Consider the following 26,170-nt stretch of genomic DNA (forward strand, 5'->3'; position numbering starts at 1 on the left):
CTAGCTCCCTATAATAACTACACCCTACCCTAGCTCCATAGAATCTTTGTATGCATCATTATGTACAGCAACATTATACACCCAGTACACCCAGTACACATGTACCGGACATGACGTTGGTGGGTGGGTCATTTTTTCTCCCAAACACACAGTTAGTACATGGTACTAACTGGTGGGTCTACTGCCCATTTTCCAGAAAAACAGTTAGTACATGGTACTAACTGGTGGGTCTACTGCCCATTTTCCAGAAAAACAGTTAGTACATGGTACTAACTGGTGGGTCTACTGCCCATTTTCCAGAAAAACAGTTAGTACATGGTACTAACTGGTGAGTCTACTGCCCATTTTCCAGAAAAACAGTTAGTACATGGTACTAAGGGGTTCATTTTTTGGGTGTCCAACCCCAAAAAAACCATTTTACCTCAAATTTCAATTTTGGGAATGGGTTTTGAGGTTTTTTTACATTTTTTTTTTGGGTTTTTTGTAATTTTAAAATGTTTTGTGTAACTTTTTATCTAATTCGACTACATTGAAAACAAAACCCCTACTAAATAGTGGGTATATTTTTCCCATTTCCAATGTTTAATGAGCTGTTTAAAGCAATTTATGGGTGGGTATCTTATTCTATATACCAAAAAACAGTTAGTACCACGATTTTTCGACAGTTAGTACCGCGGCAAAAAGGGTGGGTGTCTTACGTATTATCCAAAAAAACAGTTAGTACCGCAAAGTTAAGGGGGTGGGTGGGTCTAGTGAAAAATATCCAAAACTACACTTAGTCGACGTGATGTCCGGCACTTGGTACCTGATCCCCCCCCCCCCCCCCCCCCCCCCCCGAAGGCAATAACACGCTAAACTTTGCATTACTACTACTACTACTACTACTATGTTGGAGCTAAGTCCGATCTACGCCAGAAAACCCCCTCCATATATCCCTCTCCCGCATCAGGGTTCGCAGTTCCTCTTTAGAGTTTGTCCCAACTTCCTTCAGTAACATAGACAAGTAGCTTTGTCTTGTTCGGCCTTGCTGTGCTCTACCGTGCGCTGCGTAGGTACTAGGTTCCCATAAGACTAAATCACTGGCAAGTAGCTCAGGATGTCGGATGCAGTGTCCCGCCATTTTTAATCTCCTGCTTCGTAACTTGTTTGACAGCCTTGGGAGGCTACCATACAAAGTTATATTGCTGACCTTGTCCTTCCATGAGATACCCAGCACCATACGCAACATCTTTGTGTATGTCCCGTCCAAACTTTTCTCTTGAGCCTTTGTCAGTGTCAAGGTTTCTGATCCGTAGAGCAGTACTGATTCACAAGCCGCTATGAACAATCTAATCTTGAGGCTCTTTGAGAGTTTGGATTTCCAGATATCCTTCAGTCTATGTAGGGCACCCCACGCTTTTCCCTTTCTAACCCTTATCTCCCTATCTGTGCTCTCGATCCAGGAGCCTAAGTAGATGAAATCATCCACATTTTCTATGGCTTCCCCGGATCGACTTTGTAGGTCGCTAGATCGATCCTCCATATTCAGTGTCATGACCTTGGTCTTGCCTTCGTTTATGTGTAGTCCCACGCTTGCTGCCGCCGATTCTACTCTGAGCAGGAACTCGTTAGCCTTGTCCATGTCCTCAGATATAAGTGCTAGATATCATCTGCAAAGTCCACATCGGTGATGATCTTGGGCCCCACTCTTCTGCTTTTTCTACATTCGAGAGTGAGTCCAAGTCACTCCGCATCATCGCCTATGGCTTGCCTCATACAGTAGTCGATGACTATTGCAAAGAGGTAAGGTGCTAAGGTATCAACCTGTAACACACCTGCAAGTATCTCGAACAATTTCGTTTCTCCGTCTGGAGTTAGGACTTTGGCCATTGTCTTCTCGTACATGAGCCGAATAACTATAAGCTGTACGATTTTGACTGGAATGCCGTAAGCTTCTAGAATCTTGAGCATTTTCCCACGATGTACACTGTCGAAAGCCTTCTTAAAGTCTATAAATGTCAGAACAGCTGGCAGTTTCCGACTCTTGACACCCTCTATAAGACGCCTATAAGTACCAATATCTGCTGAGTTGTATCTCTTATAGGTAAATATGGGATACAGCGCCCGGTATCTCTTATATGTAAATATGGGATACAGCGCCCGGTATCTCTTATAGGTAAATAATTATGGGATACAGCGCCCGGTATCTCTTATAGGTAATTATGGGATACAGCGCCCGGCGCGGTATCTCTTATAGGCAAATATGGGATACAGCGCCCGGTATCTCTTATAGGTAAATAATTATGGGATACAGCGCCCGGTATCTCTTATAGGTTAATAATTATGGGATACAGCGCCCGGTATCTCTTATAGGTAAATATGGGATACAGCGCCCGGTATCTCTTATAGGTTAATAATTATGGGATACAGCGCCCGGTATCTCTTATAGGTAAATATGGGATACAGCGCCCGGTATCTCTTATAGGTAAATATGGGATACAGCGCCCGGTATCTCTTATAGGTTAATAATTATGGGATACAGCGCCCGGTATCTCTTATAGGTTAATAATTATGGGATACAGCGCCCGGTATCTCTTATAGGTAAATATGGGATACAGCGCCCGGTATCTCTTATAGGTTAATAATTATGGGATACAGCGCCCGGTATCTCTTATAGGTAAATATGGGATACAGCGCCCGGTATCTCTTATAGGTAAATATGGGATACAGCACCCGGTATCTCTTATAGGTACACAACACAACACACCTGAGTGAGGCGAAACTTGAGCGGTTACTCTCATTCTCCTGAATAACTTCCTGCTCTTCCGTCGTTAGAACGCTCTGAAATGAAAGCAATATAAAGAAGGGGATTATAACACGCATAACTAATGCGCAGGGATTATAATATTTCAATTTTCCTAATTAAACTAATTACAACACTACAAATCTATTACATTTATTGAGAAAATTATGTAATGTAACGCGATGGAAGTTCTTTAAGCGGGCAATTCCAGTCCAAACCCTGGATACATGACATAAAAGATTCGTTTTCACTTGTTTGCATGAAAAGCATTAATACCTAGCGATATAGAGAGGGGGATTATACTTAGCGATATAGGGAGGGGGATTATACCTAGCGATATAGAGCTAGGTTAGGTTGCTAGTTACAATCCCCCTCTCTATATCGCATCCAGGGGTGATAACGTGTTTACAAAAATATATCATCTTACCTTGGCAAGATCAACTTCGTATTTGTGATCGACGGCTGTTCTTGATTTATCGTCGGACAATGTCGACGTTGAACTACTTTTCTCGTACCTGAGGACAGTGCATTTACATATTATTATAATATTATAGAAATACAAAACAACTGTATACCAGATACCTGGTCCTAAACAACTGTATACCAGATACCTGGTCCTAAACAACTGTATACCAGATACCTGGTCCTAGACAAGTGTATAGGGGGGGGGGGGTCCAAGGGGAAGTTTGGGGAATTTTGGGGAACTTTATTTTGGGGAACTTCAGGAAACCTGGGGGACTTTCCCAAAGTTCCCCAAAAAAATTATCATGCCAAAAAAATGATCATGCTGCAAGTATCAACAAGTAAGTTAAGATTCAATACCTTATAATAACATACATGTTAACATTAATGGGTATTAATGTATATTAGAGAAATTTTGAATAATTTTGGGGAATTTTGGGGAATTTTGGGGAACTTTTGTTTGGGGAACTTCAGAAAGTTCCCCAAAGTTCCCCAAAAAAATTATCATGCCAAAAAAATTATCATGCTGCAAGTATCAACAAGTAAGTTAAGATTCAATACCTTATAATAACATACATGTTAACATTAATGGGTATTAATGTACATTAGAGAAATTTTGAATAATTTTGGGGAACTTTGGGGAGTTTTGGGGAACTTTTTTTTGGGGAACTTCAGAAATCTTGGGGGACTTTCCCAAAGTTCCCCAAAATTCCCCTTGGACCCCCCCCCCTGTATACCAGATACCTGGTCCTAAACAACTGTATACCAGATACCTGGTCCTAAACAACTGTATACCAGATACCTGGTCCTAAACAACTGTATACCAGATACCTGGTCCTGAACAACTGTATACCAGATACCTGGTCCTAAACAACTGTATACCAGATACCTGGTCCTAGACAACTGTATACCAGATACCTGGTCCTAGACAACTGTATACCAGATACCTTACAAGACTTTTTCATAACGTACGAAATGCGACGGTTTTCCCGAAATTTCGCCATATTTCCGGACCGCCAAAATTTCGGTCGTCGTAATAGAATCCGTCGCATTATTTGTAGCTTATTCCAATAATTGTGGCTTCATCGATTCATTTTGTTCTTGAAAAGTTAGTGATATGATGGTGGGACAAATAATGTCAAGTAATACGTTTTAAATTTACAATAAATTACATTTATGTGCTAACATAAACGTCTTATAAGAGACTAAGTCAAGATAAACAATTTAATACCAAACTCAATAAGTCATGTGATGCAGATATACTGTCATTGATCAGTAGAGTAAAATTTAGATTTTAGATTGAAATACTAAAATCAGCACTAATCAGTAATCATCTTATTACTCAAGTCAATTTAAAAAGGATCTTGTTCCGGAAAAGTAACCACATGGACTGATATCTACGATGGTGAGAAGGTTACTATCCATCGGGAAACTAACGATGTGTCTCTTCAACATGATCGGTATGCGTGTGCCGTGAAGCGGATAAAGGACGGAAGAGGTTTGCTTGTTCCACAGTGAGTAACCGTCTGACATATTCCGTTAGAAGTTAGTAAACATTGTCACTATTTCATGTGCCACGGTGGGGAAATTAATGGAGTTGTTGAGGATAGCAGACACCGTCGTTCCCCTATACCCTCCGGTGGATTGGAAGTCAAGTTGAAACTTACTTTCAAAGGCCTCAGAGACATCGTGTACAAGATGAAGCAGCTTATCCGAGAATCTTACTCCTGGGAGTACACTGGAGAACAGCGTGAAACTGAAAGAGTCGAGCCGGACCCCTTAGAGGAAGATGAAGAAATCGATTTATAAGTTTCATTTTGTTTCAACATGATTTTACCGATTTTTAGAAAATTTTGAATTTCCTTTCAAAATGATGAAAAATACCCTTATTTTCTGTGACGTCCGAAATGTGACGGTTTTTGTTCAATTTCGCCATATTTTCGGACCGCCAAAATTTCGGTCGTCGCAAATTGGTCCGCCACAAAAAAGTCTTGTAAGGTACCTGGTCCTAAACAACTGTATACCAGATACCTGGTCCTAAACAACTGTATACCAGATACCTGGTCCTAAACAACTGTATACCAGATACCTGGTCCTAAACAACTAGACTGTATACCAGATACCTGGTCCTAGACAACTGTATACCAGATACCTGGTCCTAAACAACTAGACTGTATACCAGATACCTGGTCCTAAACAACTGTATACCAGATACCTGGTCCTAAACAACTGTATACCAGATACCTGGTCCTAAACAACTGTATACCAGATACCTGGTCCTAAACAACTGTATACCAGATACCTGGTCCTAAACAACTGTATACCAGATACCTGGTCCTAAACAACTGTATACCAGATACCTGGTCCTAAACAACTGTATACCAGATACCTGGTCCTAAACAACTGTATACCAGATACCTGGTCCTAAACAACTGTATACCAGATACCTGGTCCTAAACAACTGTATACCAGATACCTGGTCCTAAACAACTGTATACCAGATACCTGGTCCTAAACAAAACAACTGTATACCAGATACCTAGTCCACTGAAATGAAGCCACTGAAACAAAGGGAGGGGTCCTTCCTATGTCCAAACTTACATGATTTATGGTGAAATTTAGCAATACCTTCTATTGACAACATTCCAATCTTGTATTGTCATTTTGACATTGTCTTGTACATGGGGATTCTCTTGGTTATACTCTAGAGCTTGTGCGGGTACCATATCATCTCCTGTCCTGAACTCTTTCGAATACGTTGTAACCTGCAGTAGTAGTGTTAGATTAAGGGGGCCGGGGGGTCTTCATCAAAATTCTCTCGAAATCGACTTTATAGTTGTTTCTGATAGAGGCCAGGGGAGTGATATCTATCAGCTGCTTTTGGTCCCATGGAAAAATATTGTTCCTAGCCGAAATTATCGCCGGTCTAAGGTCAGCGCTTATGTGTAATTGTATTGCGCAAGCGATTTTCAATCGCAAATTCTGAAAATCGAGTCTATAAATCTATCTTCTCCCACAAAAAGAGATTGATCATACAAAATTTTGAGATAGGCCTTTAAAAATTTTTTATTCAATTTTGAAAATCTTGGACCTCAAAAAATCGTAAAAAAACGAGGTCCAAGATTTTCAAAATTGAATAAAAAATGTTTAAAGGCCTATCTCAAAATTTTGTATGATCGATCTCTTCTAAATGGTCCCTAGAACATATCCTGAAAGTTTCAGGGTGATTGCTCAAAAATTGTGGGAGAAGATAGATTTTTAGACTCGATTTTCAGAATTTGCGATTGAAAATCGCTTGCGCAATACAATTACGCATAAGCGCTGACCTTAGACCGCCGATAATTTCAGCTAGGAACAATATTTTTCCATGGGACCAAAAGCAGCTGATAGATATCACTCCCCTCTATCAGAAACAACTATAAAGTCGATTTCAAGAGAATTTTGATGAAGACCCCCCCCCCCCCCCCCCCTTAACACGTCACTCCCTCTATGGATTGCATATTTTGTTTTGTATGGAGATGATCTTATTAAAATGGTGTTCATTGTTCAAATAGAAAATAATAGGAAATACCTCGATATCGTCATCCGGAAACAACATCAGATCAATATGTGGATCACATTCTTTAAGAATCCTAGTTTTATCATCGATCCACTCTTCATATTTGAGAGGGTCTGACAGCTTACCTCTACCGACCTGGGAATCAAGCGTTATAGTAAATTCCTCAATTTCAATGAAAAGCATTAATACATAAATTCCAACATACTATAAATTTAATACCGTAATCATCAATTAGTACCTTAAATTATAACATTAATTGCATAATGCAATACACATTATAATACTTTTATGTGAATCGTGTACTCACTGCAGTGATAAGATCTCTAGTATCATCATCCATATCCAGTCAACATAACAGGAACACTAATTTAACATAATATCTAAAATTCATAAATTATTGTATTACAGTACCAAAATAATATTTAAGACAATATTCTCGGCAGTATTAAAAACATTATACACTCTGCTATCAAAGATAGACATTTTTAATTAAAATTTTTCAAATTAATCAATTACATACTCGAGTTTAAAAATGCTCATAAAATGCTTGTTAGAAACCAGTGACAGTGTACTCAATTATGAGAAAACCCCTCAGAAACGAAATCATTGCAATCAATCAAAAGGGTCACTAAAACACAGACAATATCGAGTGCAACCCCTGTACAAGCATGGGCCCAATCATATTACTTATTACTCAGTTAACGAGTGCATGATTTAGATAATCCTTTTTATTATAATATTACTTGTTCGAAGAAAACATTAATTCATATAAAAATTTTGTTTTATTTAAAGCCAGCTGCTTTAAAAGATAACATTCCACATCACTCCATAAAGATCTGTATCACACTCTGTTTGAAAGCTATCTTGCTTATGGTAAAATGTAGCTACAATATTTTCTGTACTGTCTAAGTTAGACAGTACAGAAAAGTAAGGTCAGATGCAACGTTTTTGTGCAGAATGGCACTTTTTAAGCCAACTTTTTGTCAAAAACTGAGAGACTCACAATAGACTGTACAGGAGGAACTTAAGGGGGCATACACCAAATCTGTCCAGACCAAATGACCTCATAGGCAGTTCAGTGACCTTCTAGCGCACCGTTTCCACACCAAAAAACATTATTTTGAGAATACCCATTTTTGTAATCGACCATTTCCTGGTTAAGAGTGCAATTTTCGGAAAAAATTATTTTGTGGTTGAGACGCTATAAGTTAATCATTTCTTGCGGTATCGGGTTGAAATTTTGCTCGCCGTTTATTCACATCTATTTCAAGGTGTGTGTAAAATCTTGATATCGTATCTAAAAAGGCTGGTGTGTTATGAATTTTTAAAGTCAAAAAGCTAAAATTGTCCTTTTCAGGCTTATTTTAACAAAAAGTCAGTCAGGGAAGATCGGATTATTTGATGCTTGACATCAAATTGTTCTCTGAATTCTGGCGCAGTTTTTGATGCCCTCAAAAATGTTTTTACTCATTCACCTTCTGATCTATTGGACCTCAAAGCCAAACAACAAATTTAGGCACATTTTTCGTTTTTAATATTTACTGATTTTTCCAAAATTTTGATAGGAATGTGCTAGTGACTTTTTTAAGAGTGCAAAATAACCGCAACTAGCACATTTATATATGAGTTATGAACAAAAAAACACCCTAAAATGCTTCCCTTTGAAGTTATGGGAGAAAATGTGATTTTTTATCTGCAAAGCCAAAAAATCACATTTTCTCCCATAACTTCAAAGGGAAGCATTTTAGGGTGTTTTGTTGTTCATAACTCATATATAAATGTGCTAGTTGCGGTTATTTTGCACTCTTCAAAAAGTCACTAGCACATTCCTATCAAAATTTTGGAAAAATCAGTAAATATTAAAAACGAAAAATGTGCCTAAATTTGTTGTTTGGCTTTGAGGTCCAATAGATCAGAAGGTGAATGAGTAAAAACATTTTTGAGGGCATCAAAAACTGCGCCAGAATTCAGAGAACAATTTGATGTCAAGCATCAAATAATCCGATCTTCCCTGACTGACTTTTTGTTAAAATAAGCCTGAAAAGGACAATTTTAGCTTTTTGACTTTAAAAATTCATAACACACCAGCCTTTTTAGATACGATATCAAGATTTTACACACACCTTGAAATAGATGTGAATAAACGGCGAGCAAAATTTCAACCCGATACCGCAAGAAATGATTAACTTATAGCGTCTCAACCACAAAATAATTTTTTCCGAAAATTGCACTCTTAACCAGGAAATGGTCGATTACAAAAATGGGTATTCTCAAAATAATGTTTTTTGGTGTGGAAACGGTGCGCTAGAAGGTCACTGAACTGCCTATGAGGTCATTTGGTCTGGACGGCACAAACCACTGTTTTGGTGTATGCCCCCTTAATGCCGGGGTAATTTGCTGACTGGCTGACTGTGGCTAGATACCCGTTGTCTAGACAACATGAGATTGTGGGTATAAAATAAAATTTTGTTTTATTTAAAGCCAGCTGCTTTAAAAGATAACATTCCACATCACTCCATAAAGATCTGTATCACACTCTGTTTGAAAGCTATCTTGCTTATGGTATAACTGTCTGGGGAGGAGCATCTTATAAAAAACTCGAACCTCTGTTCAAAGCACAGAAAATGTGTGCCCGCATAATGTTTGGTGATAAAGAAGCATACTTGGATAAATTTAAAACTAGTGCGTGATGCAGATCCTACGGGGAGCAAATCCTGGGCGACGAATTCTACAGAAAGGAGCATACTAAACCCCTCTTCAACACTCATGAAATCATGAATGTGCATAATCTGTACTTCTATCATTGTATTAATGACATGAGGGTTGCAGTTTCGCAGCTATGGTTTGACCTATAACCACTTTGATGTTCAGCATGGAGATTGTGGTGGTCAAGATGTTTAGTCATCTGTTTCTGGACACTCTTTTCAATAAGTTTCGAGAGGAAAGGTAAGTTACTATATAAGGAAGTTGGTCTAATTTCTCGTTAGGGTTAGGGTTAGGGTTTCAGCATATGCTTTTGTTAAGGATTGGGTTAGGGTTAGGGTTGGGATCAGATTAAAGGGTTAGGGTTTCGAATAGTAGTTCAGGACCAGCTAGAGAACGGGTTAAAAAAGTCATGTGACAGAGTGATTAATCATAATCCAATAAACAATTTAAATAGTCGACTGAAATACATACTTGCCTTGTCCATTGATAATGGCCTAGTCGGCGCATGCTACTTCTTAGCACTTGCTACTTTGAAGAAATTTAGACGAGTAACATTCCTCAAGTACTTGCCAAGAAGGCCGGTGGATATTTTGAGAAAATTCTTAATTATTAACAATTTTGTATTACTATGATTAATTAAGTAAAACTAAATTTAAGTAAAACTAAATTGAAATTTTATTGCCATTACAATGAATAATTATATCATAATAAATATAAGTAGACATCCGATATTAAATTTGTTACATCCAGTACAACCCAAGATGTCAGCCGACTAACAAAAATAAAGAAAGCTAGCATGTTCATAGTTTTTCTAACGAGCATACTTAGGCTGTACGGAAATAGATTTAATTCTACGTCATATTAAAAACTTTAAATCATTTTTGAGATACAAAAATAAATTTAAAATAAATAACTTTTTTGCTGCTTAGGCGCGGCACCACGCTTGACCCACATGCTATACAGCGTGTAGCAACAAATATATTTCCAACAAAATTTAGTTAAAAATAACCATGAAGTTTGATTTTGTCAAAAATTGCAGAAGTGGAAGAAAGTCAAACTTTACACAGTACATCCAGTACAGTAAATGAAACACTAATTCAGTTAAATTTTGTTTAACTCAATAATTTGAGTTAAACAAAAAAGTTTAACTCAAATTGTCGTACAAATAACTTATTCACATGGATTAAATAAGTAAATTAAAAACTATTCATTTTAAGAATCTTAATAATTGTTATTTTTTTCTTTTTTTAGCAGCACGTGAATTTTTATGTAAATATTAAACTTATTTGCTCTATCCAAAGCCTTTTTGCTTACAGTAGCGTGAAAGAAGCGCGTCACGCAGTACGCGTAGACTCATGGCTAGGTGAATGAACTTATTGTTTCTATATATGGATAGTCTAGATTTGAATTTGGACCCACGAGGCCAAGGGTGATCTTCAAATGTTTCTTTTGACCATTGTTAATGGTCTGGCCCGGCGCGCACTACTTCGTAGCACGTGCCATCGGGCCAACATTTCGGGCTAACATTTCGAGAAGAAAGCGGCGCGCGCTACTTCGAAAAAATTTAGACGAGTAACATCCGTCAAATGTTTTTCCCAATCTTTAGCCTTTTACTAATTCGCTCGCCCAAAAAATTCACGTGACTTTGGTTTTTATGGTTTTGCAGCCGTACAAAACGGTTTTACATAAACCCTACCCAGCAAACCCTACCAGCTGGGGTATATAATCTCCAAAAGTAAAAAAATAGAACCTTCCGGTTTTCAACAAAATTTCCGTCTCGCAAATTTAAAATTAGCTCTAACGTATATTCTGAATTAAACCGAAAAGTTTGATTTTGGGCTAAATAAAAGATCGCAGCTTTTAAACTTTGCAAAGTAATGTCGTTGTCATGACTACTACGCTAAATGCAGCGTGCGAAAAGTGGACTTGATGTGACGCGCGAGGACAAAAGTGCTGTTGAAAATCAATCACCTCTAGCGAGCCCTGCCGGCGGTAAGGTTTTCTGTGTTCTGGGTGTGCGAGAGAGCTGAGAGTTCATAGTTCAGCTGCAAAAGAAAGCAGAAGGAAGGGGGAAAAAGGGGGAGGTGCAGGGAGGTAGGGGGTGTTTTGCGATATAAGACTTATAATTTCGGTGGAAAATGTATGAAGTTTTAAAAGTCGATTTTGAGGGTGAAGATGGCGTTTTTACTACACTATCCAAGCGTTCCCTCTCGTGTTGGCGAAATTCTTTACTTATTTATTTTGATATTTAAAATTGAAATTTGATTTGATTGGTGGAGAGTTATGGTTTGTCAAAGTGAACGTTTTAAAATGAAAGTGCACATTCTTTTAAACGCGCGTAGGTTAGGCCCAGCAAACCCTACCGGCTGGGGTATATTTCCAAAAGTAAAATAAATAGAACCTTCCGGTTTTCAACAAAATTTCCGTTTCGTAAATTTAAAGTAAGCTCGACTCCCCAGGAGCAAAATTTGGGACAACGTAGATTTTGAATTAAACCGAAAAGTTTGATTTTGGGCTAAATAAAAGATCGCAGCTTTTAAACTTTGCAAAGTAATGTCGTTGTCATGACTACTAGGCTAAATGCAGCGTGCAAAAGGTGGACTTGATGTGACACGCGAGGACAAACGTGCTATTGAAAATCGATCACCTCTAGCAAGCCCTTGTCATACGTTGTATGACCCGCCGCGCATGAGTGTGCGGCTCCCCCTGTATCGTTGAAACTCTACAGGGGTAAAGTGAAGCGACAGTGGGGGTCACCACGTGATACAAGCAAGCCCTGCCGGCGGTAAGGTATTTGGGTAATCCCAACCCTAATATAACCATAACCATAACTCCAAAGCTAACCATAACCCTTACCACAACTCTAACCTTAATCCGAGCCCTAAACAATCGAATTCATGTTTTACTAGCCTCACAGGAGTGAGCAAACTGCTGCTCGCTTTGTATCACGTGGTGACCCCCCGGTCGCTCCACTATACTTCGACGATACAGGGGGAGCCGCGCACTTCGTGCGCGGCGGGTCATACAACGTATGACAATGCTCGCTGCTGCTCACTGCTGCTGTCGCGCGCGCGCGACAGCAGCGTCCAAAAATTCAGCGATTTATATAAATTTCATCGCTGTGAGAAGCCTCATTAAGTGCGCGGCGTGGCACAGTAACGCATCGCGCTACAAGAGTGTAGATTATATCGAAAAGAAACAATAAGAACATATACAAATTATTCAAAGAATAATTTACCTATAATTGTCACAAAGACCCGATATAAAAACAACCTTTCAAAAAATCAATATATTCCCTATATCTTAAATATTGCACTCTTACTAAAATTTTTGTGAAAAGGCCCCTTGGTTGTAGCGCGGTGCGTTTTTGTGCCGCGCCGCGCACTCAATGAGGCTTCTCACAGCTAGATCGGTGAAATGCGCTATTGTGCCGCGCCAAGCTGCGACGAATTGACATCGTCGATTAATCTGCACTCTTAATCTTTTTAAAAACTGTATTTGACACTTTTTAAAGGTTGCCGCTACTGTGTTTATTAAAATATTAGTATTTTTAAATTCCTCGATTAATTTTAAAATCGATAACAGACACTGAATTTCTAACAAAAGATGGCAATTTATTCCAAAAGCTGATAACACGCTTTGATAAAAAATTATTTGACAACGTTTAAAAATTGTCTTTTATTGATATTTGCTATCAATACTGTTAGATTTAGTGCTTACAATTTTATCTCCTGATCTACTTAAATTGAAAATATCTTTTCCATATTCGACCAATTCACAATTTGCATCCTTTACAACAAAGCTCATTCTCAACCTCATTCCCTAGAAGACGAGCTTTGAGGTCTGTTAGATTTGTTTATGTAAATTTTGTAGATATTTTACTGTACTATTTTATATTGTATACAATTTTACGGACGAAATGATCCCAGGGGGGACTCCCATCCCACCGCTTCAGCGGGTAGTTGATGCACCGTTCACAAGCAAGAGCTACTTTGGTCTATTTGCTGTGAGGTGTCTCAGCTATATGGGTTGGGGGTCCCCCTTTTTTTTCTTAAAAAAAACATTTATGTGGGAAACTGCCACAGTATACAACATCCCGATTTTGAAACGTGTGGGTATCACTGCCACAGTATTATCAGCTATCTTCTAGAAAGGAAACCACTCTCATTTCACAACTCCCATCTAATGACTTTATATCAAGATCCACCAAAATTTGGAGCACAATTACACCTAAACTTAAGCTTTTTGACTACTCCTACATGATTAGCCTTGCTAAAAGTCGCCTGAAAAGGCACTTCTAATAAGAGGTTAATACTTCCAGGACTACTACCTCTTTGTGAATGACATATTCGACAACCAACACATCACCACGATTGTAAATTTTGCAAACCGAACCAAACGCTTAATTGTGCCGGAAAAGCTGGATCAGACCAGGGTGACATAGTGTATCAACTCATATGCTGTCTTGTCTCATTTTCCTTTTCCAAACCCAGCTGGCACTTAAGTGTATCATCTTGACTCATATCACTTCTTACACCATCCTCCACCATTCATTCTGTTTTCACCGGCAACCTTCCCCAGGGTTACCACACCCCAGAGGTAGGCAGAGCATCTCTGATGCTATCCTCTTGTGGGCTATCTTGGCCCAACCTCTCTTTAAAAAAAGAAGAAAAAAAAGTTTTGACTCTGAATTTTTTCCTAAGAAACAGAATGGGCGCTGATTTGACACCTACTAGTATAAAGTAACCTTCAAATGGAGTGAAGCTGTTTGCAGCATAATTTAAGTTCTTAACTATTGAATCTGTTCAATAGCCATACTACACATTCAATTAGGATTCCATTAAATATCAAATTGATTTATTGTAAACATGTTTATTCTGTAATAAATGGCATAGAATTGAAATTTTTGTTTAACTGAATTTAAAAAAAAAAACTATTGGCAACATTCAAAAATTTAAGCTCTTAACAATAAAGTTTTGACCATCAAAATTTGTTCTTAGGAAACAGAATGGGTGCTGATTTGTCACTGCATGCAACAGCAGATAGGCTGGATTACAACATATCACGAAAGCTTGCTCTTTTGAGGCAACTAGATTCAGACTCTATGCAGTTCAAGGTTCTGAACATCATCACACAATCATTTGAAGTTCTTGGAAGTTCTGCAACAACTATCCCTGGATCATTTCTGGCTACCATATACTTCAAGTATTTCTATGAAGATTGTGCCTTGTCTGTAGTTTTCTTTAATCTTATGTTGGCTCAGCTGGTGAATGTGATTTTTACTGGCGGTGTCAAAGCAATGGTTAGACGAAAACGCCCTGATTATTCATCAAACAATGACATGTATCTAACACATGGACCTGATATTTATAGTTTCCCATCTGGTCACGCTTTGCAGATGTTACTCATAGTTAGATTTATGTTTACATATGTGGTTCATGGAAAACTGCTATCTTTTGTCTGTGGACTGTGTGGCATAATAACTTTCCTTCGCATTTTTACTGGGAGGCATTTCGTTTCTGATGTTTTAGGTGGTTGTTTAATTGGATGGTATTCATTTGATTTGTATGTAAAGTTTATGTGGCAAACCTATACATGGTTCTAGGTTAATCTGTACCAAACACTACCTGAACCGATGAGTATAAAAATGTCAAAATTTATGTATTTTTCTTTAAGGATAGTTTTTAAGTATGGTGAAATGACTATATTTTGAGTGCCGAAATGGGGTCATTCACATATTATAACATAATCACTAATTACTTAAAGGACCAGTTAACTCAAGAATTTGTATTCGCCAATTTGGCTAAGATTTAAATCAGCTGTGACAAACTGGTAAAAAATCGTATCGCCGAAAGAATCAACTCTCTAGCGTACGTGTAACGCGTGTTATTGCAATAATAAGCAGTGGCCTCGTGACGTCATAAAGTCCCTCAGTGCGCGCTTGCATAGCGTAATACATCAGCCAGTAGCAATGCAGCATCTCACTCACTCAATCACCTCAGCAGTTCGGTCCCTTTTTTCATTTGCATTACTTTCGCTCATTCTCCTGTCATAGTGCATTCTCTGCTACCATAATGCCTTTCTTATCACGGTGTAACGCATGTTACACCTTGCGTCTTTCTCTAACGGTTGTGTATGATATTTTTTGACTCGATTTAAACTTACTAACAAAAAATACTATTAGCTTCCTCCCTGTGACCACGGGGTTTCTAGTAACATAATAAAGTAAGCTTGTCTTAGCGCAGTCATTACCTGACTTCAAGCAATTCAAATCAATGATGTACAGTTTCAATTACAATTATAGTAACATGGCTCCCGCCACACTGTAACAGAGTTGGAAAGAAGGAGTTTTCTGATGATATAGACCGCGGCAGTGACGGTTGCAGAGGACTCTGTCAACAGGAGTATTGAAGAAGGAGCCAGTCCTCCCGGATGGTGGTATTTGTGTGAGAGGTGACTTTGGCTGGCACAATTGTGCCCACAACAATGCTCAATCTGGTAAGTGATTTGTTTATCTCTCAAAATCTTGCAACATTAAACTGTCACACTCCACAGAATTTGTTATTTATCATTACTATACACGGGTATAGGAACCGACCGGAAATCCGGCTGAATCCGGTTCCGGCCGGATATCCGGCTTCAAAATCCGGTTCCGGTTCCGGCTCCGGCTGGAAAAAAATTTGCCGGATTTTTGCCGGATTTCAGTTTTTTTTACCGAAAAAAAAATCAAAAAAATATTTTCGGCTAATAATGAACAGGGTAGCCTGAATCGTGGAAAAAAGTGGTTTTCAGAAAAACTTTGAAAAATTTTGACTTAGAAGTTTTTCGGTCCGAGTCGTTCTCGAGACGTACCTCCTGTATCGAGAGCTCCCGCTTCCGAGCTCGTATTGCAAAGGGGAGGCCTGCCTTTCGAGATCACATTACCGGGGGAAACCTCGAGTCCAGAATTGTGTATGGTAGGTGCGGACTTCGAAAAACCGAAAAAATATTTTCGGCTAATAATGAACAGGGTAGCCTGAATTGTGGAAAAAAGTGGTTTTCAGAAAAACTTTGAAAAATTTTGACTTCGAAGTTTTTCGGTCCGAGTCGTTCTCGAGACGTACCTCCTGTATCGACAGCTCCCGCTTCCGAGCTAGTGTTGCAAAGGGGAGGCCTGCGTTCCAAGATCACATTACCGGGGGAAACCTCGAGTCCAGAATTGTGTATCGATGGGTAGCTGCGGACTTCGAAAAACCGTAAAAATATTTTCGGCTAATAATGAACAGGGTAGCCTGAATCGTGGAAAAAAGTGGTTTTCAGAAAAACTTTGAAAAATTTTGACTTAGAAGTTTTTCGGTCCGAGTCGTTCTCGAGACGTACCTCCTGTATCGAGAGCTCCCGCTTCCGAGCTCGTATTGCAAAGGGGAGGCCTGCCTTTCGAGATCACATTACCGGGGGAAACCTCGAGTCCAGAATTGTGTATCGATGGGTAGGTGCGGACTTCGAAAAACCGAAAAAATATTTTCGGCTAATAATGAACAGGGTAGCCTGAATCGTGGAAAAAAGTGGTTTTCAGAAAAACTTTGAAAAATTTTGACTTAGAAGTTTTTCGGTCCGAGTCGTTCTCGAGACGTACAGCTCCTGTATCGAGAGCTCCCGCTTCCGAGCTCGTGTTGCAAAGGGGAGGCCTGCCTTCCGAGATCGCATTACCGGGGGAAACCTTGAGTCCAGAATACAGAATAGTGTATCGAGGGGTAGGTGCGGACTTAGAAAAAACCGGAAAATATTTTGGGCCACCTCCCTGGGCTAGCCCCCGGCTATAATCGCAAAATTGGCAGTATTTAATCTTCTGATTATGAAATACGAAATATGAAGGTCACGTGTTCAGGGTCTGGGTAGCTACTTAATTAGCTCATTACTGCAATCATGTGACTCAGCTCTAGACGCCAGACGGTGATTAGTACTGTACTAGACAGTGCCTGCTTACGAACAACCTTATTAAGCACCTCTGGTTGTAAGTCACGTGACCCAATGATACTCAGACTTGCATGAAAAAAAGGGAATTCGCACAAACGCGCTCAATCAGGGGTCTGGCAGCATATGCCAATTAGATATCATTTCTGATTATTACTCGTCTAGTGTCGTGACTCGTGTCTACTCGTGTTACATTGTGTCTGCTACGTACTGCTTGTTTAAGCAATGTCTAGTAGTAGATAGGAAGATTTGTAAAAAAACTATATCTGTTCGGACGTTGAAGCCGCCCTAAGTCGAGTCGAGTAGTAGTAAATCTAAAACATCGTCCGTCTGGTTGTTCTACTCAAAAGAAAATGGGATCCCTTATAGTTATGCAAGCTGCAAGAAGTGCTCGATGAAGATTAGGCGTGGAAAGGAAGGAAATTTTCCGGCAACATCCGGCAAAATCCGGCAAAATCCGGCTGCCTTTTAATTCACTCTGAAACCACCGGTTCCGGTCCGGCAAAATCCGGCTTGCCGGATTTGAGATCCATATCCGGCTGAATCCGGTCCGGCAGCCAAAACCCCAATCCGGTCGGTTCCTACACGGGTATTTATTCGAACATTTTTTAAGGCCATATTATCATGCTGGTTGCAGAAAATTCCAATAAGGTAGTGACCTTCAAAAGCTACTCCAGAATGTGTAGTTTATGAATTATGTGCCAGGAGAGGGTTTAAGCAACACAAAGGTAAGTGCAACAACTCGTCCAATGCGCTCTACTAATATAAAGTACAATGTTAAGTATGATTTATCAAAAATAATTAACAAACTTTCCTTTGTTCGCTCTCCAGTCAAAAAATGACTTAGATCTGGGATACGAAAAGTTGAAGGTCATATCTTCAACTAATATTCATATCTGATATGAATATTCTTGAAAAGTTGTTCCAGAACGTACGCACGAAGATACAGGGTGGGCCAAAAGTCAGTACCCATACGTTGGCCTTTATAGCTCAGTCACTGAGTGCCCAATTTAAATACTTCTTTCTGGTATGACTTAGTACCACCACTGGTTCGAGGAATTTGTCAACTCGAAAAATATTCGCGTTCATTTTTTTCAAATGGAGGTTCATTTTCACATTTATTTGATAGTTTGGATAGTCGGATCAAGCTAAATGTTATTGAATTGTGTTTGGCCATTCGAATTACGTTTGTCCTGAAAGAATTAGAACTGTAGCTTCTCAGATGACCGAGATATGAAGCATAACGAGTTTATTCATTACGTGTGATCAGGTGATTGGTTTACTTAATCACGTGATAAGGTGCCCCCGTTAACTACCCCGTTAAACATTATGGGAATTGTTAAGGGTGCCCAATTAAGGTGTCGTGTCACGGTGTCACATATTCACCCAGTCAATATTGTTAACGAGATACAGAAAATGCTTGATAACTTCGTCATTTCTGATCTGTTTCACATCATATTTTCAGATCATATGCAACATTTGATAATCTACCGTCTCTGAAAAAATTAGGCGTTCAGCATGTTCAGAGAAAACAATATAGGTGTTTTAATATTGAATGGGCGTGGTCTAAAATATTCGAATTTTCAAATTTTGACGACGGAATCCTCGAACCAGTAAGTACAGTATGCCATCTGCAAAGCAACAGCTCTCAAATATAAAACACGGCGGAGCTATTAAGGCCAACGTATGGGTACTGACTTTTGGCCCACCCTGTAGATGACAGCCGAATTCTGATACATGGAGACATCTGGATACTGCGAATCGCTTTACAATTAAAAATGTGTGGGAAAACACAGGGAATGCTTCGGTAATCTCACACATTATGATATAAATATGTTTACAGATATTATATATTTTTGACTGCGTTATATAATGTCAATAACCAAGATGTTTGAAAGCGCAAGTTTATGGTTATGACAATAGAATTTCACACATTAGTAGAAATTCAATTATATTATATTTCTCTCGTGTTATAATACATCTTTTACAGGTGATAATGCAGATAGCAACTTTGACTGTGACCGAGTAGAAGCTAAATTATAAAGTACAGAATTTCCTCCTAGAGGCGTTTCTATAGCTGGGGTTCAGTGATAAAGGTGATTTAAGATTGTTCCGTAAGAAGTTAAGCATGTTGTATGTTAGTTATTGCTTTTAGCACCTTATTGAACAAATCAATATGACGAATTACCTGTCAGTAGGAATATTAATTCAAGGGAATCAATAAATTAGTTGACTGTTTTTAAGAAACTTAAACTCGTCACATTTTCTACAGGCGAGCCTTTGCACATTTGCGCTCTTTGTCCCAAAGTCACGATCAAGAAACAGCGGGCAGTTATCAATCCTGCATCCAAGCAAGAACCATCAGATCTGCAGTAAATTATAGAGCACATTTGTACGGTTAAAGCTATCAATAAGTGTTACGTTTGCAGAGGTTGCTCCAGAATCCAGATACTGCACTGGAGTTGACGCAAAGGTGAGAAATAAAGTTTGCACCGTATTTTGTCATGGCCTGGCCGTGCACATTCTCACATTTCACATCGGAGCTTATTGTTATAGGAGTTTAGAATCCACGACCTCCAGAGTGTGAGTCAGTGTAGTTTCATGAACCATCATTCAAACTTCGGCCCTTACTCGATATACTAGTTATATAAATTTAATACTAAAATTATGATTGATACAGGGCACTCCTGAATTATTACTGATTTCCAGTTCAACCTGAATGTATTTATTAATTAATCCAGAATACTCTTCAGATGTCCGGATGAGTAATAAATCAGACAATTCTACCGTTTCTCAGGAGATTCCCAATTCTTTTGAAAATATTCTTGCTAGTGAAAAGCAGTTGAAATGTCCAGATTGTTCATATTCAACTACACGAGAAAGAATACTTCAATATCACATAACAACTCACTGCGGAGTGAAATCGTTCAAATGTTCAGATTGTTCGTATGCAGCAGCTCAGAAATCAGACCTCAATGTTCATATGAAGACTCACTCTGAAGAGAAACCGTTGAAATGTCCTGGTTGTTCATATTCAACTACACGAAAAAGAATACTTCAATATCACATAACAACTCACTGCGGAGTGAAATCGTTCAAATGTTCAGATTGTTCGTATGCAGCAGCTCAGAAATCAGACCTCAATGTTCATATGAAGACTCACTCTGAAGAGAAACCGTTGAAATGTCCTGGTTGTTCATATTCAACTACACGAAAAAGAATACTTCAATATCACATAACAACTCACTGCGGAGTGAAATCGTTCAAATGTTCAGATTGTTCGTATGCAACAGGTCTAAAATCAAACCTCAAAAAACATCTGAAGACTCAGTCCGGAGAGAAACTATTCAAATGTCCAGATTGTTCGTATGCAGCAGGTCTGAAATCAAACCTTAACAGACATATGATGACTCACTCTGGAGAGAAACCATTTAAATGTTCAAATTGTTCCTATACAGCAGCTCAGAAATCAAACCTCAAAGAACATCTGAAGACTCACTCCGGAGAGAAACCGTTCAAATGTTCAGATTGTTCGTATGCAGCAGCTCGTAAATCACAGCTCAAAAGACATATTTTAAGCTCAAAAGACATATTTTAATGTTGCCATGGGGTGGCAAGTCCCCATACATCGCAGTCCGGTAGTTTCATTGCGTCCTAATATATGAATATTCACTCTAGAAACTAGAAATAACTCATTTCGGCCAAAAACTGTACAAGTTTTCGGAATGATAATAATAACATCTTTTTGAACACCACTGAAGTTCATTCTGCACTTTTCATCGAAGTAGTCTTGTCAAACATCAGTGAACACATATTTCGGCGAAAAACTATTTGAATGTTAAATCAGTTCTTTAATTGTACTTCAGTTTTGAAGGTTCTTTGCAATATCTTTGCTCAAATCTATTATACCATAATATGATTAATAATTAGTATGAATATCGGGTGATTTCCAATGTTGAAAAATGGTGAAAAATGGTGTAATTTTACTATTTGAAAACTCGATTCACCATAAAAATCATTCACCATTTTGCCACATTTTTCACCATTTGAATGTTTTGCTTTCGAAATATCAAATTGAAATATTAAATGTGTATTCTGATACTATACGACGATACCAAGAGCTTAGTTTCGATGCACCTTACTCGCCATGATCACCAAAAGCTACCACTTTGATGTACTTTGCTCTCCATGATCACCAAAAGTTACCATTTTCAAAGTTCATAATCGCCATGTTCACCAAAGGTTACTAGTATTGATGTACTTTACTCGCCATTATATATGATTGATTTGAATGAGTATTACAATAAAAAATCTGCCGGCTTTTATTGTATTAGAGATCTTATAGATCAACTTTTATTTACATAATATATGCCTGTTTGTATCATGGTGTATAGTTCTATGTTTTATTGAAGATTAAAATATTTGTTTAATTTTTATGGTAGCAATTATACTCAATACCATTTACTGATGGATTGTTTCCATTGTACTATAAATTCAATTACAAGTTGTTTCCATTTCTACAATTGTCCGAGTAACTATATTATAATGCAACCATTGAAACCTGATCATATAAAACATTGTATAATACTAAAATTATGATTGATACACGGCACTCCTGAATTATTACTGATTTCCAGTTCAACCTGAATGTATTTATTAATTAATCCAGAGTACTCTTCAGATGTCATGTTCTCACAAAAAGACCGAAGTGAAGACCGAAGAAGAGGATTTGAGAAGCAAAACTGGCGGTTTTCTGTGTCCAGCATGTGGTGAACAACTATTTTACGAGAAGTATTTCCTTGAACATATCAGGGAACGTCATTATAAGCCTGACCTACGAGTACAAGATGAGGTTTATTACATGATTTTGCTGGAGGTTCTGTTCATGAAAATAGTCATGTTACAGAACAAGATGGTTGTTGTGTTGAAAATAAATGTGATGTTCTTAAATCAGAAGTAAAAACTGAGATGAGTGAATTCAATGGAGAGGCTGGAGGCTTTCTCTGCTCAGTTTGTGGGGAAAAGTTTCTAGAGGAGGACAGTTTTATTAAGCATATCAATGATCACTTTAATAATTCTAGCAAACGAAAAAGACCACGATGTGCTGAATTTCAAAATGACAGTGATAATACAGAATCTGGGATGAGTAATAGATCAGACAATTCTACCGTTTCTCAGAAGATTCCCAATTCTCCTGAAAATATTCTTGCTAGTGAAAAGCAGTTAAAATGTCCTGATCGTTCATATTCAACTACACGAAAAAGAACTCTTCAATATCACTTAAGGGGAGATACACCAAAAACGTTTTTGCTCCGAACATCGATTTTATTTTATATTATGGTTAAATAGACAAAAAGAATAAGATTGCACACCTTCAAAATTTTCTAAAAATATTCCCTCATCGAGAAAAAAATTTTTCTTTTTCGAAAATTTTTAAAATTTGGAGAAGTCTGTCACTGTAATACCGATAGTTCGGCCATTTTAAAAGTTTTTTGGCTGATTTTTTACTGAACATTACTTACACTCCGTACAAGACAACCCTATAAAGGATTATATAATTGAACAATAAATGACCAAGTTACAGACCGAACAAGGTGAAAAAAGAAAAATTGGGATTTTTGCCTACCACCAAAGTTGTTCATTTTACCACTCGCCCAGGTCATCAGATATCGCTTCAAAAATTCTTGTGAGTGTAGTTGATGATCATGGAAAGCTTTTTGGAACCGGATTTTTCTCAATTTTGAGTTTTAAGCTATGAAATGTGGCCTAAACGACTTAGTAAAATTCATCGTAAAAAAGGGCCAAACATGGCAGATTTAAGGCTTAAAATGCCTATAACTCAAAAGGTATCAGTTTTTTTGAAATAATTTTTACAGGATCGTTATCAGCTTGGTAAGACAGATCTTTTAGTACCAAATTTATAATAGTTCAAGACACAAAATTTAGTTGTAAAAAAAATTTGTAAAAAAAATGTGTACAATTCGAGCTGGAAAATTATTGAAGACAATTTGTCTTCTAAAATCACCTATGTGGTGCTAAAAGATTCGTCTTCTCAAGCTGATTACGATTCTGTAAAAATTATTTCAAAAGAACTGATACTTTTTGAGTTATAGGCATTTTAAGCCTTAAATCTGCCATGTTTGGCCCTTTTTTACGATGAATTTTACTAAGTCGTTTAGGCCACATTTCATAGCTTAAAACTCAAAATTGAAAAAAATCCGGTTCCAAAAAGCTTTCCATGATCATCAACTACACTCACAAGAATTTTTGAAGCGATATCTGATGACCTGGGCAAGTGGTAAAATGAACAACTTTGGTGGTAGGCAAAAATCCCAATTTTTCTTTTTTCACCTTGTTCGGTCTGTAACTTGGTCATTTATTGTTCAATTATATAATCCTTTATAGGGTTGTCTTGTACGGAGTGTAAGTAATGTTCAGTAAAAAATCAGCCAAAAAACTTTTAAAATGGCCGAACTATCGGTATTACAGTGACAGACTTCTCCAAATTTTAAAAATTTTCGAAAAAGAAAATTTTTTTTTTCTCGATGAGGGAATATTTTTAGAAAATTTTGAAGGTGTGCAATCTTATTATTTTTGTCTATTTAACCATAATATAAAATAAAATCGATGTTCGGAGCAAAAACGTTTTTGGTGTATCTCCCCTTAACAACTCACTCCGGAGAGAAACCATTCAAATGTTCAGATTGTTCGTATGCAACAGCTCATAAATCAAACCTTAACAGACATATGAGTACTCACTCCGGAGAAAAACCGTTCAAATGTTCAGATCGTCTTTATGCAACAGCTTCGAAATCACACCTCAAAGAACATATGAAGATTCACTCCGGAGAGAAACCATTTAAATGTTCAAATTGTTAGTACGCATCTGCTCGTAAATCAGACCTCAATGTACATCTATGCAACAGCTTATAAATCAGACCTCACAAATTATCTGCTGACTCACTCCGGAGAAAAATCATTTAAATGTCCAGATTGTGTTTATGCAACAGCTTTTAAATCAGACCTCAAAAAACATCTGCTGACTCACTTCGGAGAGAAATCATTCATATTTCGGCGAAAGCTATATTTCGGCAAAAACTATTCGAATGTAAAATCAGTTCTTTAGTTGTACTTCGGTTTTGAAGGTTCTTTGCGATATCTTTGCTTAAATCTATTATATCATATGATTAAATTATGAGTATGAATATCGGGGGATTTCCAATGTTGAAACTTTGAAAAATGGTGAAAAATGGTGAAATTTTATGATTTGAAAACTCGATTCACCATAAAAACATTCACCATTTAGCACCATTTTTAACCATTTGAATGTTTTGCTTTCGAAATATCAAATTGAAATATTAAATGTGTACTCTGGTACTAAACGACAATACCGAGAGCTCAGTTTTGATGTACTTTATTCGCCAACCAAAAGTTACCATTTTTGTTATACCTTACTCACCATGTTCACTAAATGTTACCATTTTTGTTGTACCTTACTCTCCATGTTGACCAAAAGTTATCATTTTTGATGTACTTTGCTCTCCATGATCACCAAATTGCTCTCCGGCGGAAATTCTGCGCAGAGACAGAGTCGGTTAAGGAATCTGGAAGATTGAACAAGATTCTGAAAACCTGTACTGACACCAATAACAAACTTGAAGCCGTTTATAAACCAAATGGCGAACTCACCAAAAACGCAGAGGAGACACTGGAGGTCATGACACAAACCCACTTCAAGGAGAGTGTTACTGATCCGCCAGTTCCACCTCTCTGCCCCTTACCCATATCCACAGACTTACTAGACAAAATCTACAGCCCTGAAAGAATCGAAAAGGCTCTCCTATCCTTCGATCCCTTGAAGGCTACAGGACCTGACACTCTAAAACCTATCATATTCCAGAAAGCCTGGGCTCATATCAAAGACATAACAAAAAACATTATGACAAAAAACCATGAAACGCAACACATCCCAACTTTGTGGAGGGACTCTCTTGGAATCTTTCTCCCTAAGCCTGGAAAAACCGACTACAACAAAGCTAAGTCATTTCGAACGATCACTCTTTCGCCTGTGATGTTAAAGTTGCAGGAGAAAGTGATCTTATGGCATATGCAACATGACCTCAACATAGCTAATGATATCAACAAACGACAATTCGGCTTTAAGAAAGGCTGCTCCACAGAAGCGGCACTTCATAAAGTTACTCACACCATTGAGCGCAGAATAGCCAAGAAAGGATATGTCCTAGGTGTCTTTCTAGATATAGAGGGCGCCTTCGACAATGTCTCGTTCAAGGCTATCTCTGAAGCAGTCAAGGCTACGAAAGTGGACTTGGCTACAGCACAGTGGATCATCAACATGGTAACCAATCGATTCATCACACTAAATCATAAGGATAAGTCGAGAAGGGTACGGATCAGGCGAGGTTGCCCCCAAGGAGGCATTCTCTCTCCTTTTCTCTGGAACCTGGTAGTCGACGATCTCCTTTCCTTTACCGCAAAAGACATCCCGGGTTACCTGCAAGCCTTTGCGGATGATCTGTTGTCTCTAGCGGAAGGGGATGATTTAGACATCATCTGAGACCGAACATGCAAAACTATTAAAACGATAGAAAATTGGTGCAGAACCAAAGAGCTATCTATTAGCGCCCTTAAAACTCAGATAGTCATGTTTACCTGGAATAGTAAGTGGACTCTAAGACCTATAACAG

General features: G+C 38.2%; 2 protein-coding genes across 6 annotated transcripts in view; one reads left to right on the forward strand and one right to left on the reverse strand.

The window, feature by feature from the left end:
- Window positions 1–7,191, reverse strand: part of LOC134812953 (dedicator of cytokinesis protein 7-like) — a 132,937-nt gene extending 125,746 nt beyond the window's left edge. For all 4 annotated transcript variants that reach the window (XM_063820585.1, XM_063820583.1, XM_063820584.1 and 1 more), the window contains exons 1-5: window positions 7,111–7,191; window positions 6,816–6,938; window positions 5,873–6,009; window positions 3,210–3,297; window positions 2,747–2,820 (exon numbers count right to left, since the gene is read on the reverse strand). In XM_063820585.1, coding sequence (XP_063676655.1) covers window positions 2,747–2,820; window positions 3,210–3,297; window positions 5,873–6,009; window positions 6,816–6,938; window positions 7,111–7,143 — 455 coding nt within the window. In that variant the 5' untranslated portion in view covers window positions 7,144–7,191. The remainder of the gene's footprint in view (window positions 1–2,746; window positions 2,821–3,209; window positions 3,298–5,872; window positions 6,010–6,815; window positions 6,939–7,110) is intronic.
- The window catches only part of LOC134812954 (histone-binding protein RBBP4-like), a 152,923-nt gene that overhangs the window by 57,765 nt on the left and 68,988 nt on the right, over window positions 1–26,170 (forward strand). Inside the window, exon 1 of one of the 2 annotated variants that reach the window (XM_063820586.1) lies at window positions 2,920–2,941. The exons of the other annotated variant lie outside the window; for it this stretch is intronic. The gene's annotated coding sequence lies outside the window, so the exon portion shown is untranslated. Of the gene's footprint in view, window positions 1–2,919; window positions 2,942–26,170 lie in introns of those variants that run through there. 2 annotated transcript variants of the gene reach the window in all.

The sequence above is a fragment of the Bolinopsis microptera genome, chromosome 3 (assembly GCF_026151205.1).
Source record: "Bolinopsis microptera isolate Bmic1 chromosome 3, MBARI_Bmic_1.0, whole genome shotgun sequence".
In the NCBI taxonomy this organism is placed as follows: domain Eukaryota; kingdom Metazoa; phylum Ctenophora; class Tentaculata; order Lobata; family Bolinopsidae; genus Bolinopsis; species Bolinopsis microptera.